This window comes from Carcharhinus amblyrhynchos, chromosome 34 (assembly GCF_965287045.1).
Source record: "Carcharhinus amblyrhynchos chromosome 34, sCarAmb.v2.hapA, whole genome shotgun sequence".
In the NCBI taxonomy this organism is placed as follows: Eukaryota; Metazoa; Chordata; class Chondrichthyes; order Carcharhiniformes; family Carcharhinidae; genus Carcharhinus; species Carcharhinus amblyrhynchos.
In genome coordinates this window covers 4,760,483-4,785,533 of record NC_137357.1, presented here as the reverse complement: position 1 = coordinate 4,785,533, position 25,051 = coordinate 4,760,483, and the positions used below count along the sequence as shown (strand labels likewise).

Here is a 25,051-nt window from a genome sequence, read left to right as displayed (position 1 = left end):
ACAAAAGTACAAAGTAATTAGCCACATGGTAATGAATTATCAAAACACATACAAGCACAAACACACATGCAGACACACATTTACACAGACGCACACAGATAAATACAACACACATGTAGACAAAGATATTTATACGACACAGATGTACACACAAACACATTCAGATAGATATTTACACAGATATGCACACATATAGACAATTACAACACACGCATGTGCACAGACACATTATATATAAACACACATTCAGACACATTTACACAGAGATGCACACACACACAAATACATGTGCAGGGACACACATCTACACACAAATAAATACACAAACAGATGTGTGTGTTCAGACAGAGATATTTACCTAGATGCACACACAAACAGATAAATACACAAACACGTGCAGACAGAGATATTTACACAGGCACATACAGATACACACAGACACGGATAAATACACAAACACACATGCAGACAGGGATATTTGCACGCACACACACAGGCACATACAGATATACACTGACACAAATAAATACACAAACACGTGCAGACACACACAGGCATACAGGAAACTATCAAATACTTCATCTGCAAATATTTTCTAATGCATCCCCTTAAACAACTTTCCCAAGCCGAACATTAAGTTGGGTTAACTCACCCCTAGCTAAGTTTCTGAATGACACCCGCCCCTTCCACACCAGTACATTCCCAAACAACACACGTCACACAACTGTTACCTATTTCAAAAAAATTTTTTTTGACCGTTACAAATCATTTTTCATTTGAAACAAATTTATTTGGCTCAGAGTCCTTGAAAGCAGACAATGTATATACAAGGCAGGAAAAAGTCAAGTGTTTACGGAGACTTAACTTTGCTGAAATATGGATTCAACGAGGCAGCCAACAGCTATTTCTGATACAGTTCAAACATGCTGATTTTGAAATCATTAGCAATCTCTTAACAGACTAACTTGAAGTGCGGATGTCATGTCTAGTGCTGAAGATAATTGGAAGACACTCCAAAATCCCCCAGAAAAATTAGAGGAGGATTGGGTAAACTATAGTTTAGGAGCTGAGAGAGTAATATATTAAATCGCAGAAATCAACTTGGGTAGTTGGTAGGTTTTCAAATTATTATACAAAACTAATGATAACAGAAAGCCAAGTATTCAGCCCAGGATTTGCAGATTAATATTTACCCTCCACACAAGCCATTAGTTCGAACAACATTTTATTCATCCTCTTCCCAGATCCCTTAAACAACACCCACCCCCTTTCTTTGCAATGAACCATCCAAATTAAATCTGGAATATTGACACGGTTCCTGCTGAACCATTACTCCAGGAAGTGATCATAATGGTGTAACAGTGGTTAGCACTACAGCCTCACAGCGCCAGGGACTAGGCTGCGATTCCTGGCTTGAGTCACTGTGTGGAGTTTGCGCATTCTCCCCTGTGTCTGCATGGGTTTCCTCCGGTTTCCTCCCACAGTCCGAAAGACATGCTGGTGAGGTGCTAAATTCTCCCTCAGTGTACCCGAACAGGCGCCGGAGCGTGGTGACTGGGGGACTTTCACAGTAACTTCGTTGCAGTTTTAATGTTAGCCAATTTACAGCACTAATAAATAAACTTTAAACTTTACACAGGCAGCCCGTGTGGCGAACGAACATTTCGGTTCAAAGAGCCTTCGTCAGACATTGATTTTTTTTTAATCACTTCCACACAAGCAAGCTGCTGGATTTGCAGGCAACCCTACAACTTAAACAGGAGAGCGCACTGTCAGAGGCCAATATTCCCCCCAGGCAGTGCTGCAATCCTGAAGCACTTTAAGAGAATGTTGACTAGAACCATGTAGCATGGTTCGAGAAGTCACGCATCGAGAAGTACAAATGAGCAAATGCTTGGCAGCATTTAAAAAATAAAGAGATCGCACATAATTAATAAAGCTAAAGAGAGTCTAACAGACAGGAAGGGACACCTCTGAACAAAAGGAGAATGGAGGCGAGTTGAGATGAGTTTGAGTTCAATCAAGGGGCCATGTAGAAAGGCCCTTTTCCTGTGCCAAAATATTTTGTCTTCATGAGCTTTAAATCACCACTCAGCAAAGCAGAAGAATTTGTAATCTAGCATAAATGGATCAACATACTAACAGCAGAAATCTCCACACAGTCAGAATTTAACTTGATATGTAATGTGGTAACACAAATCAGATGAATTTTAAATATTTTTGTGTTAGCTCTTAGAACATAGAAAAACTACAGCACAGAGGACAGGACTAACCTCTGTCGTGGGATCTTTTTGCTTCGATGAATGTTGGGTATAGATGATCCACATAAGAACATAAGAAATAGGAGCAGGAGTAGGCCATCCAGCCCTTCGAGCCCGCCCCGCCATTCAATAAGATCATGGCTTATCTGTCGCTGCTCAGTTCCAAATACCAAATGAATGTTAAACAGTAACACAAAGTTTGATAGAAACATAGAAGATCGGAGCAGGAGGCGGCCATTCTGCCCTTCGAACCTGTTCCACCATTCATCATGATCATGGCTGATCATCCAACTCAAAAGCCTAATCCTGCTTTCTCCCCAAGTGTTATATCCAGCTGCCTCTTGAATACGTTCAATGTTTTACCATCAATTACTTCCTGTGGTAATGAATCCTCAGACTGTGACCCCTGGTTCTGGTCTCCCCCACCATCGGGAACATCCTCCCTGAATCTACCCTGTCTAGACTTGTTAAAATTTTATAGTGAGATCCCCGAGTTCACATGAAGATACACACGGAACAGAATCTACACGTAAGAACATAATTAAAGTCTATTTTGATCTAGTTCCTGTAAAGTTCTGCACACATCCTCCTGACTGTTTGCCGGCAGCGTCAACGTTCATACTTTGTGTCCATCAGGATACAAGAACACGGCTTTTTCAGAAGAAAATGGGCAAAGAGTAACAACTCTGAAGGACTTGCTAAAAATGGCTATGCACCATTCGAGTGTAACAAGTGTTGCCCAAATACTAACCTTCCGCTCACCTCAAAAGGAAAAGTTGTTGCCACAGTCCATAACCTTTGGACCCATTATTTCAAATTGGACAGTACTTATCGGATTTGAATAAGAAATGACACGTGAAACAAATCATTAGACTTGCCCCGATCAAACAGAACAAAATCAACTGCCACCCCCATCCAATCAATGAGAGGTTGAAGGTCAGAGTTCAGAAGGCTGAGGGGGATAGAATAAACAACGAACAGTACAGCACAGGAACAGGCCCTTCTGCTCTCCAGCCCTGCGCCAATCACACTGCCCTTTCTAGACCACTGTCATCTGTTCATGTATCTATTCAGGTAAGTCTTAAATGTCGCTAACACATCTGCCACAACCACCTCACTTGGCAGTGCATTCCAGGCCCCCACCATCCTCTATATAAAAAACTTCCCCCCGCATCGCCACTGAACCTTCCCCCCCTTATTTTGAACTTGTGTCCCCTTGTGATTATCATTTCTGCCCTGGGAAAAAGCTTCCAACTGTTCACCCTATCGACACCCCTCGTAATTTTATAAACTTCTATCAGGTCGTCCCTCAGCTTCCGTCTTTCCAGGGAGAACAATCCCAGTTTATTCAATCTCTCCTCACAGCTAATACCCTCCAGACCAGGCAACATCCTGGTAAACCTCTTCTGTGCTCCCTCCAACCTTCCACATCCTTCTGATAGCATGGTGACCAGAATAGGACACAGTATTCCATATGTGGCCTAACCAACATTTTATAATGTAATTTGCCAACTTTTATACGAGATGCCCTGGCCGATGAAGGCAAGCACGCCACATGCTTTCTTCACCACTGTTTCAACCTGTGCTGCCACTTTTAACGATCTGTGGACCTGTACTCCCAGATCTGTGTCTCTATGCTCCTGATGGTTCTGCCATTTATTTTATAGCTCCCACCTGAATTGGATCTACCAAAATGCATCACCTCACACTGGTCCAGATTAAATTCCATCTGCCGTTTCTCTGCCCAATTTTCCAGCCCCTCGACATCCTGCTGTATTCTCTGACATCTTCATCACTATCCACGGCATGGTAGCACAATGGTTAGCACTGTTGCTTCACAACTCCAGGGACCTGGGTTCGATTCCCGGCTTGGGTCACTGTCTGTGTGGAGTTTGCACCTGCTCATGTCTGCGTGGGTTTCCTCTGGGTGCTCCGGTTTCCTCCCACTGTCCAAAGATGTGCAGGTTAGGTTGACTGGACTCCTTTGAATGGCATGCAGTTCAAGAAGGCGGCTCACCACCATCTTCTCAGGGGCAATTAGGGATGGGCAACAAATGCTGTGCCAAGACAGTGGTACTCATATCCCGTGTAATTATAAAAAACACAGGAAGCCAAGTTCTAACCAATGATTTGTATAAGTTCTCCTTAATCTTGTATCCTTTTCCCTTATTGTAACACCTGCTAATTCTACTCTGCCTGGTTATCACTGGAGAGCAACATCCATGTAAATTTTAATTGTCAGCTCAAAGGCATTTATTTCAGTCATGGTTTTGAGAGGAGGCAAAACCACAAACAAATATCCTGTTCAACCATGACGGTAATCAATTTACTGCATTAGCACACAAGCCAATATATCTATGGGATATGGGTGTGGCTGCGCACACTTATTCCCAGTTGCCCTCGAGAAGATGGTGACGTGCCTTCTTGACCTTCTGTAGTCTCTGTGGTGAAGGTACTCCTACAGTGCAGTTTTGTAATATTCCACATTTTAACCCATTGATGATAAAGGAAAAGCAATATGGTTCCGAGTCAAGATGGTGTGCAACTTGGAGAGAGGCTACAACCAGTCGTGCTCCAATGTGGCCTTGTCCTTCTAAGAGGTGCTCTGGAAGGTGCTGTGGAAGGAGTCCTCACGAGTTGCTGCAGTGCATCTTGTAGATGGTACACACTGCTGCCACTGTGCGTTTGTTGTAGAGGGAGTGAATGTTTGTCAATGGGGTGCCAATCAAGCGAGCTGATGTGTCCTGGATGGCGTTGAGCATTTTAAGTGGTGTTGCTGTCACGCTCACCATGGCGAGTGGAGAGTATTCCATCACACTACCGATCAATGCTCGTTACAAGGAGGCTTACATTAATACTTTAAGCTGCACAGCCAGACAGTAAATAAACAGATAGTGCATAAGCAACACTCCCTTTGAGAGGTGTGCATGCACAGTATTCTTGCAGGGATCATACACTGCAACTAGCAGGTCATGCAGACTGAATAAACATAGAAGTTGCCCACTGTTTCCTTTTTCGAAATCTAAAAGATTATGAGGAACATGGACAGAGTAGATGGTCAGAAGCTTTTTCCCCAGGGGCGGAAGCATCAATAACTAGGAGGCATAAGTTTAAGGTGCAAGGGGCAAGGTTTAAAGGAGATGTACGACGCAAGTGTTTTTTTTTTACACAGAGGGTGGCAAGTGCCTGGAACTCTCTGCCAAGGGAGGTGGCAGAAACAGATACGATAGTAACTTTTCAGGGGTGTCTTGACAAATACATGAATAGGGTGGGAATAGAGGGATATGGTCCCTGGAAGAGTAGGGGATTTTAGTTCAGTCGGGCAGCATGGTCGGTGCTGGCTTGGAGGGCCTATTCCTGTGCTGTAATTTTCTTTGTTCTTGATTCACTTTATGTCAAGCGGAGAGGTAATGAGGCTTTGTCCTGTTTGAACTGATTGATCATTGCAACGCAAGAAATGGTCAGGGTTCTGAACTGGTTTGAAATTGAGTGAGTTTGCCATTCACTGAACAGAAGTTCTATACACTTGGTACAAAAAGAGTAACAGGTGTAAACTATACCTTTCTGCCATTCATGACTTTGTTCCCTTCCCATTTCCTCCATTCTACTCCTGAAGACACTAACTCTCACTGGAATATACAGTTTAAAAAGAACCTGAGCCTTGCTGTCCTCATTCAAGATAGAGTAGACACAGTTACTTTACTGATTGATTAAAACTGAAAGGGCAAAAACTCTAAAGCAAACAGAAAGTTCCATAAAGGTTAATGCCATTATTTTATTCAAATTAACGATAGTGATGGGATTTCCTCTTTAAAAAAGTTTATTTTGTTCATTACAAGTAGGCTTACATTAACACTGCAATGAAACTACTGTGGAAATCCTCTGATCGCCACAGTCCTGTTCGGGTACACTAAGGGAGAATTTAGCACCTAACCAGCACATCTTTCGGACTGTGGGAGGAAACTGGAACAACCGGAGGAAACCTACGCAGACATGGGGAGAATGTGCAGATTCCACACAGACAGTGACCCGACTTCAGGCATCGAACCTGGGTCTCTTGCTTTGTGAAGCAGCAGTGCTAACCACTGTGCCACCCCACAAAGCCAGGGTAACATAGAACACACTGATACTCATTTGAGAAGCTGATGAAAGTTGTTTATCATCGCCGAGTTAATATTTTCAGAAAAGTGACCGTGAATTGAAGTATTTCAGCATGTGCAACTATTCTGGCCAATGGGGCTGGGTGACAAGAAAATAAAAAACAACATCTGAACAAGGTGGACAGACGTTGAGATCAGGAACACTGTACAGGACCTGCGTCAGAATCCAAAAGCTACGCTTGGAGGGACAGCCACATATCCCGAGTAACCAATTGTTCAAACAATGTGATGACGTGATTTACACAGCGTACAATCTAGTGTTTCCCCAGCTGGATCATTAGAAGAGAGAGAGGGAAAGAGAGGCAGAAAGAGAGAGAGAGAGAGAGAGAAAGTGAGTGAGGGAGGGAGGGAAAGACAAAACTATATTTCTATTGAAGAATTCCTGAGTTTACAAATTAATTTTTAACCTGAATTTAGTGCAGAAGCACTGTTGCAACTGAATCCACAGAAATTATGCAATCAATTTTGAGTTGCACCTTGTATTTCCAAAGAGGAAAGACGTAGCTATTCCTATCAGTTGTGTGAATACACTATTTTGCTTTATTTTCAATTGATGAAAAGTTTGGGGAAAAAATGCCTTGGCCAGAGTCAACTTCCAAACCAAACAGCACCCTTCCCTCCTTTGATATATACTGTGATATCTGAAATTTGGTGTTCTTTTGTTTGTCCTGTTGAGTCCAAGATGAAGATCAGCACATCCCTCTTTTTCAACAGCATTCAATTTCATTAATAATCCATTTGCATTATGATTAAAAAAAAGTCCATATTATTCACAAATTATGATCAGAGTCCAGTGCCCCATCACCAAACCATTTGAAGTCCCCACTTACTTAAGGAAAGCCGGCAAGCAATTGAGTTTCAGTTCTTGCATCTTATTTATCGTCAACTGACCCAAAACTGTCCTCACAGGTGAGTCAGCATAGCAGAAGGGAAAAACAACACCCTCTGTGGGAACAGCAAACATTTGTGCAGGTTAGGTGGTTTTGCCACGCTAAATTGTCCCTTTGTGTCCCAAGATGTGGACTAGGTGCATTGGCCATGCTAAATTGCCCCTTAGTGTCAGGGGAACTAGCTAGGATAAATATGTGGGGTTACAGGGTAGGTCTGGATGGCATTGTGGTCGGTGCAGGCTCGAGGGGCCAAATGACCTCCTTCTGCACTGTAGGGATTCCATGATAAAGAAATCACGATATAGGAGGGTTACCTGCGTGTTTCCTCCTTAAATCAATGATTTTATTGAGGTATAAATTTCAAATTTTTAGAAAGAATACAACCCAATTATTTCAAGTTAACATCATGAAGTCACATTAACTAAACTTCAAACTGCCACTTGTTATCTGCTTTCCAAGGCAGCCATTGTAGATTTGAAACTTAAAAAAAGGCAAAGATAGAGATCAGAAGAAAGTGATGAATATAGTTCCCAGTGCCAACGTAAAAGGAGCATTTGCTAAAATGAAGCAGGAGAAAAATGCATTCCCTACTTGTGAAAAAATACCAAGATGGAACACTACACTGACCCTCACTTTATTAAGAGGGGAGCAAAGTGGACGTTTTGTGCTGCAGTAGGTCAACAATGCCAAGTTTAAATCCTACGCCAGGGCTTGGTGGTCAACGGAGGTGCATTCTTAATGCAGCCAAACAGGTTGTGAATCAACTTGTGAATTCTTCCAACGGCAGGCAATAACAGACAGAGAATCCAGGTCAGCGACGTGATGAAAAGTAAGTAAAGCCTCCCCCATCGCTATCCACACCTCCAGGCTACATTTATAAAAAGTGTATTTTGGCATAGCAACTGGGACTCTTAGGGGGTGAGGTGTGAAAGTTGGCTGGTCAGCCAGTATGGATCAGATTGGTACCAATACATGGTCTGATCCCCATTCTGGTCAGCGTGGATTCAGGACTGCCCCCCAACCAACCTGTGGCGGAGATTGCGATGCTGCTGGATAAATACATAAAGGAAAGAAACTCAAAAGACATACAGGGGAAGGGGAGGGAGTGGGATTGATTGGCTAACTCTTCTAAGGGGTTGGGAGAGGTACAATGAGCTCAATGGCCTCGTTCTGTGCTGTACACCAGAGAAGTGTTAGCCATTTTCACTACAATTGCTCTGATCAAATTAGTCTTTTTCCTTAAAGTTTTTAAAGTTTATTTATTAGTCACAAGCAAGGCTTACATTAACATTGCAATGAAGTTACTGTGCAAATCCCCTAGTTGCCATACTCCAGCACCTGTACGGGTCCACGCACCTAACCAACACGTCTTTCAGACTGTTGGAGGAAACTGGAGCACCCGGAGGAAACCCACGCAGACACTGGGAGAATGTGCAGACTCTGGACATTTACTCAAGCCGGGAATCAAACCCGGGTCCCTGGCACTGTGAGGCAGCAGTGCTAACCACAATGCCACCATGCTGCCCAACATTCACAAATTATGAGAAAGATTAGGCACAAAGGTCAAAAGACAACACAGGTTGCACAAACCCACTTCAAAGATTCTCAACAAAGTGCCTAAGTTGAATGTAACAAGGACGAAAACAGACTGCAGCAGTACAAAAGATGAATGCTGGCCTTCCGCTGCTCTTTGTAGTTTGTGTGCTAAAGGAGTAGTTCACACATTTTGCAAAGAGAATTCCCAATTGCTTTGACAAAATTCAAGAAGTTCTATCTCAGAGTGAGTCTGAACAGAAAACGAGATGTTGCTGCCCTCCATGGATGGAGATATTGAGATTTCATCTGATAAGCATGGGGAAGTTATTCAATTTCACCATTTGATTCCAAAACCAGCAGAACAAATTCTGAAGCATCTGCCTCGCCTTGGGTTTAAAACCACGGGAGTTAAGTTATGGTCAGTTGCTCGGCTAGACTGCACTATCACATGCTCATAATTGCCGCATTTCTGTTCAAGGACACATGGCAATGATGAAACATCCAAGCCACCACTTTTGCCAAATGGCAAGCGATCACTTGCACTGCTGCATAAGCTGTGTCCCCGTTCTTTCAGATGCCTGAGCACAAATGTGACAGACATTGAATGTGACGACAATATTACCCCCACTCTGTTGGAAGCGTGATCATGCTGGGGTATGTTCCACAGCCAGTGGCAAGCCTCCACTTCCTCACCTCAAGGATGACTTTTCCTATGTGAGCACAGAGAATGAACTGATTTTGTTCTCACCTGTACTTTCAATATAGGTCCTTTAATAGTGGTCAGCAAGGACAGGCAACAACACCTCCTCAACACTGGTGCCCAATAAGGCTATGTTCTTAGCTCCCTACTATACTCTGTGCAGCCAAATTCCCCTCCAACTCAATTTTCAAGTTTGCTGATGACACCACCGAAGCAGGTTGGATCTCAAACAGAGTACAGGAAAGAGATAGAGAATCTGATGAACTGGTGCGGTGACAATAATCTGTCACCCAATGTTAATAAAACAAAGGAGATTGTCATCAGCTTCAGGAAGCATAAAGACCACTGTCTACATCAATGGGGACAAAGTAGAAATGGTCGAGAGCTTCAAGGTTTCAGGTGTCCAGATCACCAACCACCTGTCCTGGTTCCCCCATGCCAACACTATAATTGAGAAAGCCCATCAATGCCTCCACTTTCTCAGAAGATTAAGGAAGTTTGATATGTCAGCTATAATTTTCACCAACTTCTACAGATGCACCAGTTTCTTTCTGGTTTTATCATAGCTTGGTCTGCCTCCTGCTCTGCCTAAGACTCTAAGAAACTGCACAAGGTCGTGAAAGTAGCCCAATCCATCATGCAAACCAGCCTCCCAGCCATTGACTCTGTCTACACTTCCTGCTGGCTCGGGACAAGCAGCCAGCATAATTAAGGACCCCACGCACCCCGGACGTTCTCTCTTCCACCTTCTTCTGTCGGGAAAAAGATACAAAAGTCTGAGCTCACATACCAACTGACTCAAGAACAGCTTCTTCCCTGCTGCCGTCAAACTTTTGAATGGGCCTACCTTGCACTAAGCTGATCTTTCTCTACACCCGAGCTATGACTGTAGCACTGCATTCTGCACCCTCTCCTTTCCTTCCCTATGAATGGTATACTTTGTATAGCACACAAGAAACAATACTTTTCACTGTATACAAATACATGTGACAGGAATAAATCAAATCAAGAAATTCCTGACACTCCTACATGGTCCGACATTTTCTTCAACTGAAAATGTTGCCAAACTGAAATGTAAACAGCTGCCCTTCCACAGTCAGTTCCAATCACATTATTTCACTGTAAACTATGCCAAGTTAGCATGTATTGATCCTTTCTTCCAAGTATTTTGAAGTTTACAATTTTTTTTTCCTTATTTATTTCATGGAATGTGGGAGTTGCTGGCTGGGCCAGCATTTATTGCCCATTCCTGAGGACATTTAAGGGTCAGCCCCATTGCTGTGGCTCTGGAGTCACACGTAGGCCAGACCTGTTAAGTCTGAAGGACATTAGTGAATTAAATTAAAATTTTTGAATTAAATTTAATTTTACAACTAAAGTTTAAAGGTTTTTAAAGTTTTATATATTCATCACAAGGCTTACATTAACACTGCAATAAAGTTACTGTGAAATTCCCCTGGTCGCCACATTCCAGCACCGTCTGTTCAGGTCAATGCACCCAGCCAGCATATCCTTCAGACTTTGGGAGGAAACCAGAGCTCCTGGAGGAAACCCACGTAGACATGGGGAGAATGTGCAAACTCCACACAGACAGTGACCCAAGCCAGGAATCGCACCTGGGTCCCTGGCACTGAGAGGCAGCAGTGCTAACCACTATGCCTCCGTGCCACCCTGTCAGTCGACAATGGTTTCACGGTCATCAGTAGACTTTTAATTCTTAGTGTCGAGGAGCTAGCTCAGCTTATGGAGATAGGTCCTGGCTGGGATTGTGATGGGCGCAGACTAGATGGGTCAAATGGCCTCCTTCTGCACTGTAGGATTCCATGATTCACCAACTGCTGTGGCAGGATTCGAACCCCTCGAGATTTACCCTGGGCTCTGGAATACCATGACGCCATCACCTCCCCATTGCAGAAACGACAACCGCAGTTCCCTTCACACACCACAATCAAAGTGACAATCTGACAGATGTACGAAGGGATTCCCACGGTCCAACATTTTCTTGAACTTAAAGTGTTGCCAAACTGAGACGTAAACAGCTGCCCTTTCACAATCAGTTCCAATTGCGTTATTTCACTGTAAACTATGCCAAGTTGGCATGTGTTGATCCTTTAAAAAAGTTACAATGTTACATTGCACACCATTTCCTGTCATTTCTGACATCAAGTCTTTTGTCCAAACCAAGATAACATTTTGTTTCATTTAACGTGCCCTTAAGTCTCTGTTTCCCTTTACACTGTCCTCAACCACCAAAGGCACACAGGGTCTGCCCCCGGTGCTTCAGCGAGTACACCACATCCATGGCAGTCACCCTTTTGTGCTTGGCGTGTTCAGTGTCCGTCACCGAGTCCCTGATCACATTCTCCAGAAACACCTTCAAGACCCCGCGGACCTCCTCGTAGGTCAAGCTGGAGATACGCTCGGCACCTCCGCAGCGAGCCAGACACCTGATGGCAGGCTTGGTAATGCCTTGAATATTGTTGCGGAGCACCTTACGGTGCCACTTGGCTCTGCCTTTACCAAGCCCCTTACCCTCTACTGGACGTGGTCAAAACTAAATGATCGGAACTGCCCTATAATATTGCATAAACAACATGACCTTGTCATGAGAGATGAGTGGTAAAACTGCGACAACTTAAAGCAATTGAGTGCCCTTCTACCATCTTTAGTACACTAAAGAGCAATCTGAAAAACTAATTTTTCTGTAGATTTACTGTTAAATTTATTAATCACAAGTAAGGCTTACATTAAAACTGCAACAAAGTTACTGTGAAATTCCCCCAGTCGCCACACTCCGGCGCCTGATCGGGTCAATGCACCTAACCTGCACGTCTTTCAGACGGTGGGAGAAAACCCACGCAGACACAGGGAGAATGTGCAGCCTCCACAAAAGTGATCCGCGACAGGAATTGAACCCAGATCCCTGGCACCGAGAGGCGGCAGTGCTAACCACTATGCCACCCCATGTACTGATGACACTTCTGATCAAGATACTTAAGCCGGGGGTTCAACTTACAGTTTTGTGTTAAATGCTGTGTCTAACTGGGACATTTGTGCGCATTAAAGGCCACCAAAATGCAAGTTTCAATGATCGCTGGAGAACAGTCCAAATGAGTGTCACATAAAGCCCTGTGACTTCAATGAAAAGATCGTGCTCTCATGGCACACATTTTCTCTCTGAAGCCACACTAATTTTACTTTTTACAAAGCAGAGTTTTGGATAAATCTATTTTTTTTTCAGTTTATTTAATGAGGTCAGCGTTCCTAATAAAGCTCCAGCATATATGTGTGTGTGTGTGTGTGTGTGTGTGTGTGTGTGTGTGTGTGCGCACGTGGGGGTCAGGGGTATTTGGCCCATTGAGTCTGCACCGATCACAATCCCACCCAGGCCCTTTTTCCTGTCACCCCACGTTTATCCCTAGCTAATTCCCCTGATGCTAGAGTCAACTTAGCATGGCCAATTCACCTAACCTGTATATCTTTGGACTGTGGGAGGAAACCAAGGCACCTGGAGGAAACCCACACAGACACGGGGAGAACATGCAATCTCTACACAGAGTGACCCGATGCCGGAATTGAACCTGGGTCCCTGGCCCTCTGAGGCAGCACTGCTAACCACTGTGCCGGGTGCTCTGGTTTTCTCCCACAGTCCAAAGTTGTGCAGGTTAGGTGGATTGGCCATGCTAAATTGACCCTAGTGTCAGGGGGAATAGCAGGGTAAATACATGGGGTTACAGGAATAGGGCTTGGTTTGTGCAGACTTTGATGGGCCAAATGGCCTTCTTCTGCACTGTAGGGATTCCATCAACTGGAAACCCAACAATGTGGGCAAATATCCTGAAAAGCATAGTTCCCCAAATGAGCGAAGCTTTTGGAGGTCAGTTCCTTTACATTTACTGAGTGCAGAAGCAATGCGAGTGTTGTACCTTCTGCTGTGATGTAACTCCATCAATTTAAAAGTTAGCCTCCTTTCACATTTCCAACGCTGACAGCCTGCTCTTGATCAACACACTGTATTCAGCCTCAACCCGATCGAAGCAAACAGCAAAAAATTATTTCTCCAGAAACAAATTTATCCACGAGTTAAAGCATTAAGTGGGAAAAGACAACATTTGGGTGGCATAGTGGCAAGCACTGCTGCCTCATAGCGCCAGGGACCCGGGTTCAATTCCAGCCTCGGGTCAGTGTCTGTGTGGAGTTTGTACATTCTCTCCGTGTCTGCATGGGTTTCCTCTCACAATCCAAAGATGTACGGGTTAGGTTGATTGGCCATGGAAAATTGCCCCTTCATGTCAGGGAATGGCAGGGTGGATATGTGACGTTACGTGGATAGGGTCTGGGTGGGGTTGTGGTTGATGCAGGCTCACTGGACTGAATGGCACGGTACTGGAGGGATTCTATGATTTTAACATTTATCAGTGTAAACCACCATTTAACCACCTGTTCATACAGTCTCCAATGTACATTCTGCAGGACTGCAGTAGACAAGGAAATTGAAGTGGTACACAAATAAGGAAGTGTCCCTTGTCCAAAAAGATGATTTAAATGCATAAACATTACTTGCTGTGTTCTACATTGGTTTAGGATCATCTTACACCGATAAATGTTGTCTATTCCCATTCAGCAAGCAGTTAACACAAAGGTTAGCACTGATGCCTCAATGCCAAGGACCTGGGTTCAATTCCAGATTCAGGTCACTGTCTGTACGGAGTTTGCACATCCTCCCCATGTCTGTGTGAGTTTCCTCCCGCACTCCAAAGTTGTGCAGGTTAGGTTGATTGCGTCTTAGTGTCAGGGGTATTAGGAGGCTGGATATGTGGGGTGATGGAGATAGGGTCTGGGTGGAATTGTTGTCAGTGCAGACTCCATGGGCCAAACAGGTAAGATTGATTGGCCATGGAAAATTGCCCCTTCATGTCAGGGAGGCAGGGTGGATATGTGACGTTACATGGATAGGGTCTGGGTGGGATTGTGGTTGATGCAGGCTCACTGGACTGAATGGCACAATACTGTAGGGATTCTATGATTTTAAGATCCCTACAATTTTAAGTTACTGTGTGTGGAATAACACACTGGTCACGCACAGGTAAATGTTCACTCATTTTGTTCCCCTTTTATTCCTTCTCAGGGAGAACTGTAAGTACGGCGTCCTGAATTTGTTGCCCAATTTGTAAGAATGTTATCTCCTATCCAGACATTGCTGTGTCTAAATGGCAGAGGATGAAAGGACTACTTTCAATGACTGCATTTTGGATTCTAGGATCCTAATACTTAAATCCAAGTAGAGAATTTTGTTTCTGGAGAAATAATTTCTGGCTGTTCGCTTTGATCGGGTCGCAGACTGAAAAGTGGACGAACACCCTGTCCCACTATCTCTCCTTCCCTCTCATAACTAACTCCCAGCTGTCATTATCACAGAGAGAGAGAGAGAGAGAGAGAGAGAGAGAGAGAGAGAGAGAGAGAGAGAGAGAGAAGTCAAGGCTAACAAATTAAAACAGAACTTGCATATAAATGCCTTTCATGACCTTAGGATGTCCCAAAGCACTCTGCAAGCAAGGAAGATGAAGTCAGTTAGAAGTGTAATGCAGAAATGTAATGTAATTGAATTATTAAGTAAGCACACCATGGAATGGACTGTTCCAAATGACCAAGAGGAAAATATGGAGCTGCAGCTTATATGTTGTAACCGATCCAGTTTGCAATCAGAATGGCTGAAGTAAGGGAACAGACGTCTCCGTGTGAAAGAATTCCATTAAAAGAGTGAGCCCAAAAGGTGGGAGGGCATGCAGCAGGAATTAAATGCAACATATGGTGGACACGAGTTGGCAGAAGGAAAGCATCACAGCAAGGTTACACAGCATTGATGGCCAAACTGATCCTGACAACTCAGCAACCGTCCACATGGCGGGCACCCAAAACGGCACCACAAGCACACCACCCTTCCCATCGGACCGTGGCAGGTCAGAGGACCACCACTGATAAAGCAGCACTGTCACAAGGATTTGAATCAAGTACATGACACATAGGTGAACCTTTCATACATCACACACTTGAATGATTAAAAACTCACAGCAGTATAGTTATTGATTCTGCTCTTCTAAGCCTGTCGATGTGGAGAGATGGCACGTTGTGGTAATGTCACTGGCTGGCAATATGGGGGCTCAGGCTAATCGACTGGGCACACAACAACTAGAAAATTCATTCACAAATCTGATCGATCATAAGAACATAAGAAATAGGAGCAGGAGTAGGCCATCTAGCCCTTCGAGCCTGCCCCGCCATTCAATAAGATCATGACTGTCGTGGCTCAGTTCCACTTTCCCGCCCTCTCCCCATAACCCTTAATCCCCCCTTATCAAAAACCCATCAACCCGTGTCTTAAAAATATTTAGCGAGGCAGCCTCCACCACTTCAACGGGCAGAGAATTCCAGAGATTCACCACCCTTTGAGTGAAGAAATTCTTCCTCAACTCCGTTCTAAACTGCCCCCCCCCCTTTATCTTGAGGCTGTGCCCCCTAGACCTACTGTCCTTTCTGAGCAGGAAGAGTCTCCCCACCTCTATCCTATCCATCCCATTCATCATCTTATACGTCTCAATGAGATCTCCCCTCATTCTTCTAAACTCTAACGAGTACAAGCCTAGTTTATTCAGCCTCGCCTCATAGCTCAACCCCCTCAACTCCGGCATCAGCCTAGTAAACCTCCTCTGCACTCCCTCCAAGGCCAAAATATCCTTGCGTAAGTACGGCGACCAAAACTGCACACAGTACTCCAGCTGCGGCCTCACCAATGCCCTATATAGCCGCAGCAAGACCTCCCTACTTTTATATTCAATCCCCCTCGCTATGAATGCCAGCATCCCATTCACCTTCCTGACCACCTGCTGCACCTGCAAGCTGGGTTTTTGCAACTCATGTACAAGGACCCCGAGGTCCCTCTGCACCGTCGCCTGCTGCAGTTTTTCTCCACGTAAGTAATAATCCTTCCTCCCATTATTCCTACCAAAGTGGACCACCTCGCACTTGCCAACATTAAATTCCATCTGCCAGTTCCTGGCCCATTCGCCCAGCCTATCTAGATCCTTCTGTAGACTCTCCACACCCTCCGCACAATTTGCCATTCCACCAATCTTGGTGTCATCAGCAAATTTCGACACCCTACACTCGGTTCCCTCCTCCAGATCATCTATATAAATGGTAAATAGCTGAGGCCCCAGCACCGACCCCTGGAGCACTCCACTAGTCACCATCCGCCAATCCGAATAGCACCCGTTGACCCCCACTCTCTGCCTCCTATTTGACAACCAATCCTCTATCCACGCTAACACCCTACCCCCAACTCCATGTCCCTCGACCTTCTGCAATAACCTCGTGAGGTACCTTGTCAAACGCCTTCTGAAAATCAAGAAAGACCACATCCACCGGCTCTCCTCTATCCACCGCCCTAGACACATCCTCATAGAACTCCAGCAAATTTGTCAGACACGACTTCCCCTAATGAAACCGTGCTGCGTCTGCTCTATCAAGCAATTCCCCTCAAGATGCCTCGCTATTTCCTCCTTGATGACAGATTCTAACATTTTACCTACAACAGACGTTAAACTAACAGGCCTATAATTCCCCGCCTTTTGCCTGGCACCCTTCTTAAACAATGGCGTAATATTAGCCACTTGCCAATCTTCCGGCACTTCCCCGGAATCCAGCGACGTCTGGAAAATAACCACCAAGGCATCCACTATCACCTCTGCCATTTCTTTCAGAACCCTCGGATGCATTCCATCCGGTCCTGGGGACTTGTCCACAATCAGCCCCTCCAGTCTGTCGAGCACCGCCTCTCTAGTAACAGTAATGTCATTGAGACCCTCCAGTCCTACCACCTTTCCATCTCTAACACCCAGCAAATTATTCACGTCCTCCTCCGTGAAGACCAAAACAAAAAAGTTATTCAAGACCTCAGCCATTTCCCCAACCCCTACCACTAAGTCCCCCTTCTCATCCTTTAAGGGTCCAACGTCCAAAACATGAGGAACTGAACGCCAGTCTCACCAATGTCACCATGGAAATAACGATTGTTATAAAAACCCACCTTGTTTACTAATGTCCTTTAAGGAAGGTTTGGCCTCCATGTGATTTTTTTTTAAAAATTCATTTCTGGGACATGGGCATCGCTGGCTGGACCAGCATTTAATGCCTATCCCTAGCCGCCCGAGAGCAGTTGCTGTGGCTCTGAAGTCACATGTAGGCCAGACTGGGTAAGGACAACAGATTTCCTTCTCGAAAAGGACATTGGTGAACCAGATGGTTTTTCCAACAATCAACAATGGTTTCATGGTCATCAGTAGATTATTAATTCCAGTTTTTTTTTTAAAACTCAATTCAAATTCCACCAGCTGCTGTGGCGGGATTCGAATCCAGGTCCCCAGGACATTAGCTGTGTTTCTGGATTAACAGTCCAGCGATAATACCCACGAGGCCACCACCTCCCCTGACTTTAGACTCTTAACTGCCCTCTAACATAGCTAAGTAAGTTACTCAGTTCCAGAGAAATTCAGGATGGCACCCACTGCCAGTGACTTGCATGAAAAAATTAAAAATGATTTCAGCTGTAAAATAGTAGGAAGTACTGACGGTGGGAGCAATCTGTAATAAATTAAGTACATAGAACAATGAAAGACTTAAAAGTGCACATTGTTCTTTTGTATTGCTACTAATATGCCGAATCAAGCTGTGCGGGTGCACAGTTTACCGTTTTGGCTAAGATTATGCTGCGTTCAATGGTTCAGCTCACTTTCCACCGAAGGAATTGGAAGCTTAACAAAAGCCACAGGAAATACAGAACTGGAATGAAACCCAACCTCACAAAATCACAGAAACCCTATGGTGCAGGAGGACGACATTTGGCCCACTGAGTCTGCACCGACAACAATCACCCCCCACCCCCCCAGGCCTTAACCCTGCAACTCCACATATTTACCCCACTCATCCCTCTAGCCTTCGCATCCTGGGACACTCAGGAGCAATTTAGCACGGCCAATGCACATAACCTGCACATCTTTGGAGTGTGGGAAGAAACTGGAGCGCCTGGAGGAAACCCACACAGACACGGGGGAGAAAGTGCAAACTCCACACAGACAGTGACCCAAGCTGGGAATCGAACCCAGGTTCTTGCAAACTAAATCAGGTGCACCCTCTACTGTTTGCCAATAAGACTGGTGTCTCCAGACAACCAAAATAACACACAAACCTTGGAAGATCCTTACAAATTTAAGCTGCTGTGTGTGGAATAACATACTGGTCAAGCACAGGTAAATGTTCACTCATTTTGTTCCCCTTTTATTCCTTCTCAGGGAGAACTGTAAGTGCAGCGTCCTGAATTTGTTGCCCAATTTGTAAGAATGTTATCTCCCATCCAGACATTGCTGTGTCTAAATGGCAGAGGATGAAAGGGCTACTTTCAATGACTGCATTTTGTCATGTACTAATTTCAGCTCTGTAACTGGACCCAATACATTACACAACTTGACTTCAAAATCCCCTCCAAACTAATACATGCACTGGGAATGTTTTTGGTATGTAATCTCAAAATTAATTGTCTTAAAATCCAACTGTGGCCACCCAACTGGCACCGCAGTGGCAGACAAACCATTAGCTTGTCAATCGGAGGAGACATTTCAAAGTATGTGGTCAAATTAAACTTTTAATAGACAGAAGAGAAAGAGATCATTGCTATTTCAATATGTACAACTCCTAATTTTCCCAGATAAGTCATCCTAAACAAGCAGAACCTAAGAAAAAGTCAAATGCTCAATGCCAAAAGACTCTTGTAACAGCTTCCTCAAAATTAGGTACGGCCATCGTTCTATTTTTAAATCATAATCCACTGTACTGAATTCCTAACTGCATAACTCTGCACCAAAACTTTATTGCTTAAAGGATAAAAAGAGAAAATGTTCAAACTGACACATTAATCTAAAAAGAGGCACTTAAAAATATTGAATGCAAACAGCCTTCCTCTACCCCCTAACTACATTTTAATGTACTTTCTAAAAAAAAAATGATTCATCCGCTTAAACTGCACAACTGCGTGGGAGACAATAGTCATGTCTAAACTTAAATCCCAGGAGGGTTTTGCTTGCAGGCTAAATATATGAAAGTAGCAACATGGGGTTCTCGGACCCAATCAAAACTCAGGGTAGGGTGGACAGGGACAGAGTAGAGAGGAAAAACATTGATATGGGGTCCTCCGCCCAAAGCTCAAACCTTCTGAATGTGTGTGTGTGGGAAGGGGTTTGGATGTCTTTAAGACAAATCTTCCACCTCATCAATCTATCTTTAGAGATAGGTTGTTCAGTCAGATTATGGGGGAGTAGAGTGATGCCAAAATCAAACCTGCCTGTGGAGGGGGTAAGCAGATAGATGGGGAAGGGCTCTCTCTTCAAAGACAAATTGCTCAGGCTGATTAAGGTGAGGAAAGTGGTGCCAAAAGCATTGTGCCTGTGTGGAGGGGGTAAGGGGATAGGTGGGGGAGGACTTTTCTTTTAGGGATAAATTGTTCAGGCTGATTTTGGGTGAGGAAAGTGATGCCAACAACATTGTGCCTGTGTGGAGGAGTAAAAGGATAGGTAGAAAAGGACTTTCCCTTCACACATAGATTGTTCAGGCTAATTAAGACTCGGGAAGCGATGCCAAAAATCTTCTGCCTGTGGAGAGGGTATGGGGTAGTGAGGAAAGACTTTACTTTCAGAGATACGATTGTTCAGGTTAGTTAAGGTGAGGGAAGTGATGCATTGTGCCTGTGTAGAGGGGATAAGGGGATAAGTGGGGAAGGACTTCCCTTTCAGAGACAGATTGTTCAGGTAGATTACAGGTAAAGGAAATGATATCAAAATCAAACCTTCTGCTTGTGGAAGGGTTAAGGGGATAAGTGGGGAAGGACTTTTCCTTCAGAGGTAGATTGTACAGGCTAATTAAGGCGAGGGAAATGATGCTAGAAAACATTGTGCCTGTGTGGAGGGGGTAAGGGAATAGGTGGGGAAGGACTTTTCCTTCAGAGATAGATTGTTCAGGCAGATTATGGGTGAGGGAAGTGATGCCAAAAACAAACATTTGGGGAAAGGGGATAGAAGTTCTCCTTTAGTAGAGAGGTTATTCGAGCAAATTACGCGGAAATGTGAACCCTGAAGGCTGGCTCTCTCTCTCAAGGAGTCATGTCTGTGAAAATTATATATGTCAAAATAAAACCCTGGGAGATAAAATAAGGAGGATGAAGGGGGAGAGCCTGAAGAATGGGGCAGAGAATGGAGGGGCGGGGGGGAAAGGAGGCCATCGGGGGAGGGGAAAGGCTGGCTGATGAGGCGGGTTGTAGGCCGCAGCCTCGGCCTTTCCTACTCACAGGGTTCTCGGCTGCCCGTCGTCCTCCATCATCATGGCGGGAGCGTCGCTGAGGCTCGGCTTTTTATTCTGCCTTTGGACTTGATTTGTGTTGCTTCTTCTTTGGTGGTGTTTTGTTGTTTTTGTTCAGAGAGAGAGAGAGAGAGGCGGCCGAACAAAGCCGGAGCAGGAGATAGGGGAACAGGACAGGACGGTGGGTGGGGGTGAGGAAGGGGGGAATCAGCATTAGCGGCCTGGGGCTGCTCTCCGGGACTGGAAATATCTCCACAAACACACCGAAAGAGAAAATGGCGGCCAGGCCTGCCGCCGCAGTGCGCCTGCGCCCCCCGACTCTGCCCCGCACGGTGCAACGGCTCTGTCGCCACACTGCGCCTGCGCTCCCCAGTCTGCCCCGCACGCTGCGCCAGCTTTGCCACCTTATTGCGCCTGCGCCCCTCTGCCGGCCAGGCTTTATAGCCACACTGCGCCTGCGCCCCTGCGTCGGTCCTGGCCCATCGCCACACTGCGCCTGCGCCCCCCCGATTCTGACCCGTGCGAGGCTACGACTCTGCCGCCGCACGGCGCCTGCGCCCCCCTGTTCTGCTCTGGCCCTATAGCCACACTGCGCCTGCGCCCCTGAGCCGACTGCCACATTGCGCCTGCGTCCCCCCGATTCTGCCCCGCACGGTGCTCCGGCCCTGCCGCCACATTGCGCCTGCGCTCCAGCGTCTTTCCCCCCCCCTAAAATTGAGATCCCCAGTCGCCACATTGCGCCTGCGTCCCGGGTAGCCGCCGCACGGCACGAAAGTTTGTCGCCAAACCGCGCATGCGCTCCAGTTGCCAACAACTTCAGGCAAAACTCCCCCCAAAGTTTCACTTGGACTCAATCTCGAACATGTTCGGTCACCTTACATTTCATTTCAAATAAATATCTATATCAAGAAATGCATTCAATTAGAAATACATTTCACTTTGAACATATAAAGCTATTTATATAAAAAATACACTTTGAATTTTCTTTCATGGGATATGATTCAAATATAAACATGTATATTTATCAAGGAATACATCAAATTAAAAATAAATTATACCTTGGGCATGTAGAAAATATTTATGTAATTTTAAAATTCTTTCATGGGATGTGTGGCTGGGCCAGCATTTATTGCCCATCCCTCATTTCTCCTTGTCCCGAAGCATGGTACATTGGGGAGACCATGCAGATGCTACCACAACGGATGAATGAACACCGCTCAACAATCACCAGCGAGGAGTGTTCCCTTCCTGTCAGGGAACACTTCAGCAGTCAAGGTCTTCGGTCTGATCGAGGTCTGATCTTCGTTCTCCAAGACGGCCTTCACAACACACGACAGCGCAGATTCGCTGAGCAGAGACTGATAGCCAAGTTCCACACACATGAGGACGGCTTCAACCAGGATCTTGGGTTCATGTCACACTCTGTGTAACCTCCACAACTTGCCTGGGCTTGCAAAATCTCACTAACAGTCCTGGCTGGAGACAATACACATCTCTTTAACTTGGGCTTAACCTTCTCTTCAGTCACATTGTAAAGACTTGCATTCCAACCATTATCTTTTAATTGAGTTTGTGTTTACATAATGCCCTGTTTGTGAACAGGGCATTATGTAACTCTTCAGTCACCTGATGAAGGGTTTGTGAACTCTTCACTCACCTGATGAGGGGGCAATGCTCCAAAAGCTCGTGCTGCCAAATAAACCTGTTGGACCTTTAACCTGGTGTTGTGAGACTACTTACTGTGTCCCTTCAGAAGGTGGTAGTGAGTCACCACCTTGAACTGCTGAGATCCAGGAACATCTATGGTGCTGTTAGAGAGGGAGTTCCAAGATTTGGACCCAGCAAGAGTGATGGAATGGCCAATATGATCAGGATGATGGGGGAACTTGCAGGTGGTGGTGTTCCCCATGTGCCTGTTGCTCTTGTCCTTCTCAATGGTAGCAGTTGTGGGTTTGGAAGGATTTTTATTTATTTATTAGTGTCATAAGTAGGCTTACATTAACACTGCAATGAAGTTATTGTGGAAATCCCCTAATGATCACACTCTAGAGCTAGTTCAGGTACACTGAGGGAAAATTTGGCATGGCCAAGGCACCTAAGCAGCACGTTTCTCAGACTGTGGGAGGAAACCCGCACAGACACAGGGAGGATATGCAAACTCTGCACAGACAGCGACCCCAAGGCCAGAATTGAACCTGGGTCCCTGGAGCTGTGAGGCAGTGGTGCTAACTACTGTGCTATTGAAGGAGCTTTGATGAGTTGCTACAGCAAATCTTGAAGATGGTACACATTGCTGCCACTGTGTACCATTCTGTGCATTGGTGGTGGAGGGGGTGCCAATAGATATGGCGCCGATTAAATGGACTGCTTTGTCCTGGTTAGTGTTAAACTTCTTGAGCAATGTTGGAGGCAAGGGGGAAGTATTCCACCCAAATATATTTTATATGAATATTCCAAATAAAATTAAAACATTTATAAATAGGAATTCAATTTGACTATGTAAAGATATTTTAAATATTTATGTAAAGAAATGTACATGTCAAAGCAGATGTATTTTATTTTACATCTGTAAAGCTACTGCCTCACAGTGGCAGGGGCCCAGGTTCGATTCCTGGCTTGGAGGAACGTGCAGAGTCTACATGTTCTCCCCATGTCTGCATGGGTTTCCTCCGTTTTCCTCCCACAGTCCGAAGGACGTGCGAGTTAGGCGCTAAATTCTCCCTCAGTGTACCCGAACAGGTGTCAAGGGTGTGACGACTAGGGGATTTTCGCAGTCACTTCATAGCGAGGGGGATTGAATATAAAAGTAGGGAGGTCTTGCTGCGGCTGTATAGGGCATTGGTGAGGCCACAGCTGGAGTACTGTGTGCAGTTTTGGTCGCCGCACTTACACAAGGATATTTTGGCCTTGGAGGGAGTGCAGAGGAGGTTTACTAGGCTGATACCAGAGTTGAGGGGGTTGAGCTACAAGGAGAGGCTGAATAAACTAGGCTTGTACTCGTTAGAGTTTAGAAGAATGAGGGGAGATCTCATTGAGACGTATAAGATGATGAATGGGATGGATAGGATAGAGGTGGAGAGTCTCTTCCCGCTCAGAAAGGACAGTAGGACTAGGGGGCACAGCCTCAAGATAAAGGGGGGGCGGTTTAGAACGGAGTTGAGGAGGAACTTCTTCACTCAAAGGGTGGTGAATCTCTGGAATTCTCTGCCCGTTGAAGTGGTGGAGGCTGCCTCACTAAATATTTTTAAGAAGCGGGTTGATGGGTTTTTGATAGGCAAGGGGATTAAGGGTTATGGGGAGAGGGCGGGAATGTGGAACTGAGACACAACTGATCAGCCATGATCTTATTGAATGGCAGGGCAGGCTCGAAGGACTAGATGGCCTACTCCTGCTCCTATTTCTTATGTTCTTATGTTCAGTCTTAACGTAAGCCTACTTGTGACACTAATAAATAAACTTAAAACTAAAGTTTTAAAGTAAAGTTGATTTATTAGTCACAGACTTACATTCACATTGCAATGAAGTTTCTGTGAAAAATCTCCTAGTTGCCACACTCTGGCGCCTGTTCGGGTACACTAAGGGAGAATTTAGCACAGCCAATCTGCACATCTTTTGGACTGTGGGAAGAAACCAGACCCTGCCAGAGGAAACCCACGCAGACACGAGGAGAATGTGCAAACTCCACACATACAGTGACCCAAGCCCGGAATCGAACTCAGGGTCCCTGGCTCTGTGAGTGCTAACCCACTGTGCCACCATGAAACTAAAACTAAGCTATTTACATGAAAAAATTAATATACGGGAATAAATATCGAAAAGAAACACATTTTATTTTAAATATCTAAAGATGTTTATATTTAAAAATCAATAGGAAGTACATTTTATATGCAGAGAAAAAATATACAAAAATACATATGCAAAGAAATAGATAAATAGAAGCAAAATACTGCGAGGTTCTCAAATAAAATGTTAACCTTTTCTGTCCTCGATGCTTGCGGTTCTGCTGAGCAGTCCCAATATTCACTTCAAACTTTAAGAAGTGAAGACAACTTTTTTCCCCAGTGCCGACAGGCAACAGTTCACTCAATGGCATGTGACACA

At 45.0% G+C, this 25,051-nt stretch overlaps 1 protein-coding gene across 1 annotated transcript in view; it reads right to left on the bottom strand.

The window, feature by feature from the left end:
- The window catches only part of LOC145361449 (cytotoxic granule associated RNA binding protein TIA1-like), a 65,670-nt gene extending 44,437 nt beyond the window's left edge, over positions 1–21,233 (bottom strand). The window contains exon 1 of the mRNA XM_080217267.1: positions 20,940–21,233. Coding sequence (XP_080073393.1) covers positions 20,940–20,974 — 35 coding nt within the window. The 5' untranslated portion in view covers positions 20,975–21,233. The remainder of the gene's footprint in view (positions 1–20,939) is intronic.
- Positions 21,234–25,051: the final 3,818 nt, after the last annotated feature.